Source organism: Mus pahari, chromosome 20 (genome assembly GCF_900095145.1).
Source record: "Mus pahari chromosome 20, PAHARI_EIJ_v1.1, whole genome shotgun sequence".
Taxonomy (NCBI): domain Eukaryota; kingdom Metazoa; phylum Chordata; class Mammalia; order Rodentia; family Muridae; genus Mus; species Mus pahari.
The window spans coordinates 9,847,751-9,856,951 of record NC_034609.1 but is presented as its reverse complement, the minus strand read 5'-3'; the positions used below and the strand labels follow the sequence as shown (position 1 = coordinate 9,856,951).

Below are 9,201 nucleotides of genomic sequence, written 5' to 3'. Positions count from 1 at the left end.
CGCCTGCCTCTGCCTCCCAAGTGCTGGGATTAAAGGCGCGTGCCACCACGCCCGGCTTCCTGGAGACTTCCTTAGGGGGCTATTTTGGATCGAGGAACCCTTGCGTTAAGGGTTCTAGACACACACACACACACACACACACACACACACACACACACACTTCTTTTAACTGATTTTACATTTTCACAAGTTTAGAATTTTTTTTTTTTTGGACAGGTAGTGTCTTCTTCCTGGGGTACCTTTCCTATAGTACAGAGTTTGAGGATTCTCTTTAACAATGGCAGATGCTTTGTGTGTTACCCCTCCCTTTTCTGCAACTTTATAGCCAGCTCACGCTCCTTTCTTCATCAAACCATACTTTAAAAATATCTTCTGTTCTCTCACTGTAGATCTGAACAAGAGTGGTGGTGAAAGCTGGGATTGCAGGAGTGCGCAGCATTTTGTTTCACTTTTCAAATAATTTGCTTTTAATTTTAAACTAAGCAGTATCAGTGATACACAAGCTCAAACCAGACCAACCTCTTCACCCGCTCCAAAAACAAAGCATTGTAGACTGTTCCTTGAAGGCAGATATTTCTTATTCGGTGTGCTTAATAGTGGATCGTTGGCAATAATTTAATGAATAATGAAGTTTGAACCCCTGACGCTGGAAGCCTAGGGGTTTCATCGAGTGTCTATTATAATTTCTCTCGGATTAGCATTGCTGACATTTGCAGAGGTTTTTCCGTTGCCAGTATCCATTTTCAGGCTCTGGTTCTGGGGCCGACGAGGGGGCGTGCCTAGCACCAGGGCTCGGCCCACCTGTGCGTTGGTTGGTGGAGTCTCGTCGGAGCCACGCCCCCGAGCGGTCCAGCGTCTTAGAGGGCGTGGCGATGGGACTTCCCTGAAAGGGCCGCGGCGCCGCCCCCCGCCTCCAACCCGCACGCAGCCCCGCGCACGCGCACGCGCGCCTCCACGGCCGGGTCGCGGCTGGAGTGAGGGCGCGCTGTGTGGAGCAGCGGAGGCACGGCGCTGCTTCCACAGCTGCTCAGGAGGGGAGCATGTCTGCAATTCGAGCCAAGAAAGTGAAGATGGCCACCAAATCGTGCCCCGAGTGCGACCAACAGGTGGGCCGGGCCGGCGCGAGCGGGCGGGGCGGGCAGGGCGGGTGGCCGTTGCTCGGCGGCCGTTGGCGGTGCGCGGCGGCCCGCGGGCGGCGGGGCCCTGGGAGCGGGGACCCGGCGCTGCCCCTCCTGGTCCCGGGCCGGCCCGCGGACCCCTGCCGCCCCGGATGGCTTTGTTAGCGGTTGGGGAGAGTGCGGTGCTGCTTCTCCGCTGTGGCTCCCGGCCACCTGGGTGGTGGCATAAAGCAGACAAAAGGACAGTAATGGTGCTAACTTTTTTGCAAATTTGTGGACTTCCGGAACGCCGCAAAAAACAGCCAGTTTTGATGTGTGATTTCTAGTCCTTCCATTACGTTGTTAACGGAACACGGTTCGAATAAAGTCGGTGTTGAGGCTCTTCCTCTCTGCGTGTGCCCCGTCCCACTCGTGCTATTTACTGTTGTAAATTTGACATGTCTGCTTACAGATTTTTTTTTTTAATATGCGGGTTCGTGAATTTGAAATCATTCATATTTAGACTGAATTCATGGAGTAATAGTCGTAATTTTTTTAAAAAAATCATTTTTCTTTTCCCACATTTAAGTACGCCTAATTATAGTGTGATGAACAAAAACTCGCTCAATTAAAACCATCCTTAGGCCTTCATGTCGGCATGCAGATCTGGGTATACTTCTTTTTCCTGAATCTTCCTAAAATGACTACCTCTTTCTCTTCCCCTCCCCCTCCCTTCTCTCAGGAGTAATTTGAAATGGGTGGAGACTTAAAATCTGATTTAAATATATTATTTAGGGTGCGTCCTTGTAGGTTTATTAAAATCTTTTAACAAAGAAGTTATATGTTTTATTCAGTATGATTTATAAGCAATGCTAAAAAATGCTGATGATGGAAAGTTGTGCGAGTTTAGTTGATAGAGCATACCAGTTGGCAATAGAAAAACAGTCATGTTTTCAAAAATGTAGAGTTATGTTCATTCTTTCCACCCAACTAAATTTTAGCAAACTTGCACTTTGTGATCGTCTGTTGGCAGATTACTTCGATGTTTAAATAATTTTCAGTTAAGGCTTATACAGTATGAAGTGCATTCTGTTTCTGTACCGCACAAGTCCCTTGTTTTACCTGGCATAAAATAATCTTTTGGGGGAAAATATGTTTTTAATAGCCTGGTTATTTTATACCCAGTGAGATGGCTTTAGGTGGTAAAGGTGGTTTCCGCTCAAGCCTGAGTACCTGAGGTAGAGCCCGTTAAGGGTGTAACTTGACGCACAGTTAACCTCTGACCTCCACACCTACACAATCATAAACACACTGATGAGTTAAAAAAACCAAAACCAAAACCAAAACCCCTGAAAATTGAAAAAGGCAAACAAACCAAAAACCCCCATTAAAGGAGGAGCAGAAGACCTTAGCTTGTAGAAGTCTGAGACTGTTCAACAAACCAGGGTTTTATTTGGAGAGATGACATTCACTTTGGTAAACACTATTTTTCCCCCCTTTTTTTTGGGGGGGGTATATATTTGTGTTTGTCCATGGGAGTCAGAGAAGAGCCTGGGGCAGTCTGCTCTCTGCTTCCATCAGTAGGGGCCGCAGGGCTGGAATTGAGATTCGCCACCAGCAGATGCTCTTTCCTGCTGACTCTTTCCCAGACTCCACATGCATTCCTTCCTACAAAATCAGTTCTGGCTTGGTTTTAGATGCAATAATAAAACCCCGGACTGGATATGAGTAATGAACATTAATCTGCTTCGCCACAGTTCTGATGGAAGTTCAAGGCCAGGCTGTGTTCTAGTGAGAATTCTCTTGGCTTGTAGATGCCACGCTGCCTTCTTGGCGTTCTCCTGTGGCAGAGTGACTGCTCTAGTCTCATTAAGGTCACTAATTCCATTAGGAGCATCCCACTTCACTTAAACTCAATTATCTTTGGAAAAGCCTTACTTGGAAATACCATCACTGTGGGGTTTAGGGAGTCATTATGCAAATTTTGGACAGTGAACACATTTAATCTTTTACAAACTAGTAAATTGGTTTTTTATTTGGTCTTTTATTCTTTTTTTGTTTGTTTGTTTTTTGTTTTTGAGACAGGGTTTCTCTGTGTAGCCCTGGCTGTCCTGGAACTCACTCTGTAGACCAAGCTGGTCTCCAGTTCGCCTGCCTCTCTTCCTCCCAAGTGCTGGGATTAAAGGCGTGCACCACCACGCCCGGCAATTTTAGCTTTCTAATTACTTAAAAAGTAGACACTTTTAGTTTTAAACTAGAAAAGAATTATAACAAAAGAAAAAAAAAGAATTATAATTGCAAGTAACTTTTTAAACAAAACACTAGGCTATTGCCAAGATTCTAAGTTATTTCATGAATATTGAATTAGATTATACTTTAGAAACATCAGTGTCAAAGCTTTAAAGTGAGCTTTCTCCAGTTGACTAGACAAGCACATCCCCTGAGTTTAAAAAGCTGGCACAAGGAAGCAAGCAGCCAGATTTCTAGCAGCTTCCAACATCTCTTCTGTGGGCCCTTAAAAAACCACACACAGTTTTATAACTTCTAAATGTTCATGCTTCTCATTTTCATGGAGGTCTTGTTCACTGGCTGGAAAATTACTATTTTGGGTATGTTATATTTGTCAGTTTTCTGATATTTTTCGTGTGCATTTTTGGTTTTCCTTTCATGTCAGAAAGCAGTGCACTGTTTTTCCGTGTATGTCACATCCAGTGAGCATGTGTGATGTGGGTGTCTGATCTGTTTATCATTAGAGTGTTAGCATTCTCCCCTTATTTTAGGCAGATACATTTTAAGACCTGTAGTAGACGCCTGAAATCTCAGATAATGATAAACCTATCTGTACTGTGTTTTTTTTTTCTTTTTTTTGTACTGTGTTTTTGCATATGTATGCACTTATAATGAAATTTGTAAATTAGGCATAAGCAATTAGAGCAATGTCTTGTGAATGAGCAATTCCTGAAAAGAATCTGTGCACAAAGGCTGATTGATTAAACCTTGAGGGATGTGGTATGGATGGAATGTTACAGGCCCAGTTACCACTCGAGCTATCTTTAGTCCACAGCCAGCCAGTCCCTGCCCTTCTCTCTGTGTCACACCTAAATCTGAAAAGATAAAACACTTTTGAGATGAATTAACTTAGAACCCTAGTTTTCTACCAATCAAAAGGCTAAAGGATTTATTGGACAGCATCTGAGGCCTATAGCAAAGGTTTTTGCGCTTTGCTGTAGCGTCCAACTTAATGTTCCCACCAATGTACTTGGAAAGAGCTTTGATCTATGACTCTTTGTTCTGTTATATAAAAAACATCATGGGATTGCTTTCATGTTGGAACATAGAATTTGGGGTAACCTACATTTGTTCCTAGGCCTTGGTTACTCATATTTAGATCCAGAATTAGCTCTCTTACTCCTTTTGATGTAAGTGCTGTGTTTTTGCTTTGACACTTTAATCTCTTTCTAAATATCCTTCTTACTGACCTTGGGTAACTAAAACCTCAGAAAGCAATTTAATGAGACTTCTATAAATGAGTTTTCTTTACTGGGTTTTCCCAATCCTTTTTTCTTTTTTCATTTTTTGTTTTGTTTTTGTTCTTTTTGTTTTTTGGTTTTTTGGGTAACATTTTAAAAACTTTTTTACTTTTTTATTTTATTTGTTTTTTTGGTCCTGGACAAGTTCAAGGCCAAATTCTTGTTTGCAGATTATAGCAGTGTTACCATTTTTATAACTAATAGGATTTTCTCCTCACCCACAAGTATTTATTGAATGTCTGTTTTTGTGCTAGATATGGTCTAGTAGTCACCAATAATATGACATCAAGCAAATGTATAGCTGACCCCTTTTTTCTTTTTCCCTTTAAAATGTACAACCTAAATAATATTTTTCAAAGAATGAATTGATAAATAATAAATCCTAGTAAACAATACTTTGGATTTTTTTCCATTAAAAACTTAAAGGTTTAGCACTAGAATTAAATTATTATTATCTTAATGTTAAATGAAATTTAATGAGTGTCTATTGCAGTTTTATAAACCCCCTAGAGCTGTAATTCAATGAGACGAACATTACTCAGGTTGTTCAGCCTGCCTAAAGTTTCTTTTTATAGGATCTGATTGCAGTGTTTTTGTTTTAAATTTCTGGGGCAGAAGTTGAGAGGAACATTCCATTTTTAAACAGGACTTTAGAATGATTAGTTTAGACATAGGAAAGTATCTTGAGTGGGACTCATTAAAGGAAATCGTCTTATCAGTTGAATTAGTAAGTGTGCAGCTGGGTCTCAAAACCAATTTTACCTGTTAATTATGGAAATAGGTTTATTTGATATTTATTCTTATTTTTCGTTTGGTAGTGTTAAATGTTGAATTCAGGATCTTGTATATACCAGGCAAGTATCATACCGCTGAGTTATTACATTCCTAACTTTTTAGTTTTTTGAGTGTCTGACCTTGAACTGATTTTTGTGGCCCAGACAGGCCTTGAAGTCATGGTCTCCCTGGCTCAGCCTTCTGTGCTAGGAGTAAAAGTCATATCATCAGGTCCTGCCCTTCTCCTCTCCCTTTTTAACTAATTAGCTAATTAGTTAATTGTGTGTGTGTGTGTGTGTGTGTGTGTGTACAGCTGCTCCCATATATGTACAGAGAATAGACTCTTGAGAGTTGGCTTTCTCCTGCCTCTTACCTGGTGTTGAACTTAGATCATTAAACCTGCAAGCCACCTTGTACACCTGATTGTTGTCTTTTAAGTGTAAATTAAAGATTCTGTGCTGTGCTTGTAATCCTAGCAAGTTGGAGAATGAGGCAGAAGAATCAAGAAATCAAGGGTAGCTTTTGCTAAACAGCAAGGCCAGTGTGGGCTACAGGACACCCTGTCTCAGTAAAGCAAAGCCAGGGCAGCTGAGTGAAGGGGTTTCAATGCAAGCTTTACAACTTGCAGGGGAAAGAATGGACTCCCCAGTGCCCCGTTTACCTCCTACACATTATTAATAATAATAGTAATAATAATAATAATATCATCTTTTAAAATGAAAAATCCAGTGTTCAGTGCTTTAATGCAAAACTCGAACTGTCTTTTCTCCTGTTGTTAGCCCTCAGTTGTATGAGTTCTACTCGCATGATCAGTGGTTGGTTGGGTCTATTCCTTGTTCTTCCTTTTGTGACTCGTAGCCTTTTGTCATAGCTAATCTCCCCTGGCCTGATCTGTTAAGGTTTTCTGCTGGGCACTACTCTGCACACATTCGCACTGCATTTAGTATTTATGACGCTGGCACTACAGACACTCAGGTGTGGTAAGCACTAGGAAATGTGAGTACTTGTGAAATGATCACTATCTCAGTCAGAGGTCTCAGTTTAACCTGGGGCCCTTCAGCTAGTCCATTCACAGGACACTCCGGAAGTACTGAGGAATTTAACAATGGAAGAAGAGTGATCTAGTTTTTCTTTTTTCCCTGCAGATTCCTGTTGCGTGTAAATCATGTCCCTGTGGTTACATATTTATTAGCAGAAAACTACTAAATGCAAAACATTCAGAGAAATCACCACCGTCTACAGGTAATTGTGAAAATTAAACACAGCAGCTTAGCTCTTGAAAATCAACTTGTGACATCGGTTCATTTCACATAAATGTTAACTCCCTTATAACATTGGTAGTAGGTAATACAGTTTTAATTTTAATTTTTTATTTTATTTTATTTATTTATTTATTTTTTTTGAGGCAGGTTTTCTCTGTGTAGCCTTGGCTGTCCTGGAACTCACTCTGTAGACCAGGCTGGCCTCGAACTCAGAAATCCGCCTGCCTCTGCCTCCCAAGCGCTGAGATTAAAGGTGTGCGCCACCATGCCCAGTTTCTTTTTTTTTTTTTTTTTTTTGGTTTTTCGAGACAGGGTTTCTCTGTATAGCTCTGGCTGTCCTGGAACTCACCTGGTAGACCAGGCTAGCCTCGAACTCAGAAATCCGCCTGCCTCTGCCTCCCGAGTGCTGGGATTAAAGGCCTGCGCCACCAGGCCCGGCCATGCCCGGTTTCATAATTTTATTTTTATCTACTTAAAATTGTACTTAAAAACATTAAAAATAGCTCAATAAGAATGATAATTGATGTTGAGTTAGTGGAGAACAGCTTCTAGTCTATCATTTGATTGGCTCTGACATGTGGGAACCCGTCTGTCAGCACCATCTCCCTGCTGTCCTGTCCCCCCACTGCTGCTCCTCCTTACGGTCCTGTTAGTGGAGTCACAGTGCAGGGGTCTTTGGACAGAGTAGTTAACATGTCCCTTCTCCTCTCTCTGCTGAGTGTTCCTTATATGGTAGTATGGCTATGCCTCCAGTTACCACTTTACCTTTTGGTGGGCCGCTGTCTTTATTGTTGTTTCCTTTCACAATGCTGGTAAAATCTGTAATAACTTTGAAGTTTTTTGTTTGTTTGTTTTTTCAAGATTATAATTATATCATTTCCCCCTTCCCTTTCCTCCTCTGACTCCCTCCCTGTACAGTCCCTTCTCTTTCTCAAATGGCTGACCTCTTTTTTTAAATTATTGTTGGGTTGTGTGTGTGTGAGCGAGCAAGCGAGAGAGAGAGAGAGAGAGAGAGAGAGAGAGAGAGACAGAGAGAGAGAGAGACAGAGAGAGAGAGAGACAGAGAGACAGACAGAGAGACAGAGAGAGACAGAGAGACAGAGAGACAGAGAGAGAGACAGAGAGAGAGAGAATGAATTCCTAAATATATAAGCACAGCCTGCTGAGTCCATGTGTTGTTAATTGTGTGTATATGTTTTCAGGGCTGACGGTGTGAAACTAGATAGTTAACTGGTGTGCCCCTCCTTGAGGGATACCATTTCTCTCAGTATTCCTTAGCTTTGCATTGAGGCCACATGAACTCCCTTTCCCATGTGAGCACATCTATTGGTTTCATCCCTATTCAATTCTTGTTTAGGCAAGCTGTGTTGGTGAGACTCGATGGGTGTGGTTTTCTGACATTTCTAAGAGATACACTCTCACAGCAGATTCCCTGTCCCTCTGACCCTTAGACTCTTTCTGTCCCCCTTTCCTCAGTGATCCCAACTCTTAGGTGCAGGTCCGGCTTTGGACATGTATCATTTGGGCCTGGCTCCCACAATTCTGCATTTTAATTGGTTGTGGTTTCTGCAATGGTTTTTATCTGTTGTAAAGAGAAGGGTTTTTTTGGTGAAGGGTAAAGGTTTTTGTTGTTTTTTTAAAATAGTGTCTGGAAAAATGTAACTCGGTTCAGTATGATCGGAATTTTTATTGTTATTCACAGTTTCCTGCCTGAGAATATTTAGAAAATAGTTCTGCTTATACTTGTTTCTTTCCTGCTAATGTAGACAACTTGGATTTATTCAGTAGGCATATTTATCAAAAGATAAAACCAGAACAGTGAGGTCAAAGTAAGAGTAAGTTGGTTTGGTAGCGCATGCCTAATTTAATCCCAGCGTTCAGGGAGGCAAAGGTAGGCAGATGTCTGCGGCTTCAGGCCAGCCAAAGCTGCATAGCAGACCCTGTCTCAAAAATTAATAAGTAAGAGAAAGTTGTGTAAGCATTGCTTATTTCATGATTGCTGTCATGAAATGTACAGTCTCATGAATATGAGGTAGATGGTGAACAGATAAATGGAAAATAGCCACCTTATGATAAATGCTTTCTAGAAATTTGAAATGAGGTGCATGCTATCACGTGACTGGAGGCCACCTTTGTTTTTACTCCCTTCTGAGGAAAGGATACTTAGGCTGAGCCTGAGTAGGAGGAAGAGGCAGCTGTGGTAACAAGGGGAGCGTTCTTGGGAGATAAAGAGAGCAAATAATAGTCAGGCCAGGGAGAGGGCTCAGTGGGTAAAGACGATGGACAGGTAAGCCTGAAGACATGAACTCACCCCCAGAGCCATGGACAGACAGGAGGAGAGAACTCATCCATCCATAGGTTGTCCTCTGGCCTGGGTGGGTTGTAAACTTGAGACCAACTTGGGTTATCTGAGACTCCTTTTTTTTTTTTTTAAATGTTTTATTTATTTATTTAATTACATGTAAGTACACTGTTGCTATCTTCAGATGCTCCAGAAGAGGGAAGTCAGATCTCATTACGGGTGGTTGTGAGCCACCA

The 9,201-nt window shown here is 41.8% G+C and overlaps 1 protein-coding gene across 1 annotated transcript in view; it reads left to right on the top strand.

Annotated features, from left to right (window-relative positions):
• Positions 1-929: 929 nt before the first annotated feature.
• The window catches only part of C20H16orf87 (chromosome 20 C16orf87 homolog), a 28,694-nt gene continuing 20,422 nt past the window's right edge, over positions 930-9,201 (top strand). Inside the window, exons 1-2 of the mRNA XM_021220686.2 lie at positions 930-1,106; positions 6,547-6,643. Of these exons, the coding sequence (XP_021076345.1) occupies positions 1,041-1,106; positions 6,547-6,643 (163 nt within the window). The 5' untranslated portion in view covers positions 930-1,040. The remainder of the gene's footprint in view (positions 1,107-6,546; positions 6,644-9,201) is intronic.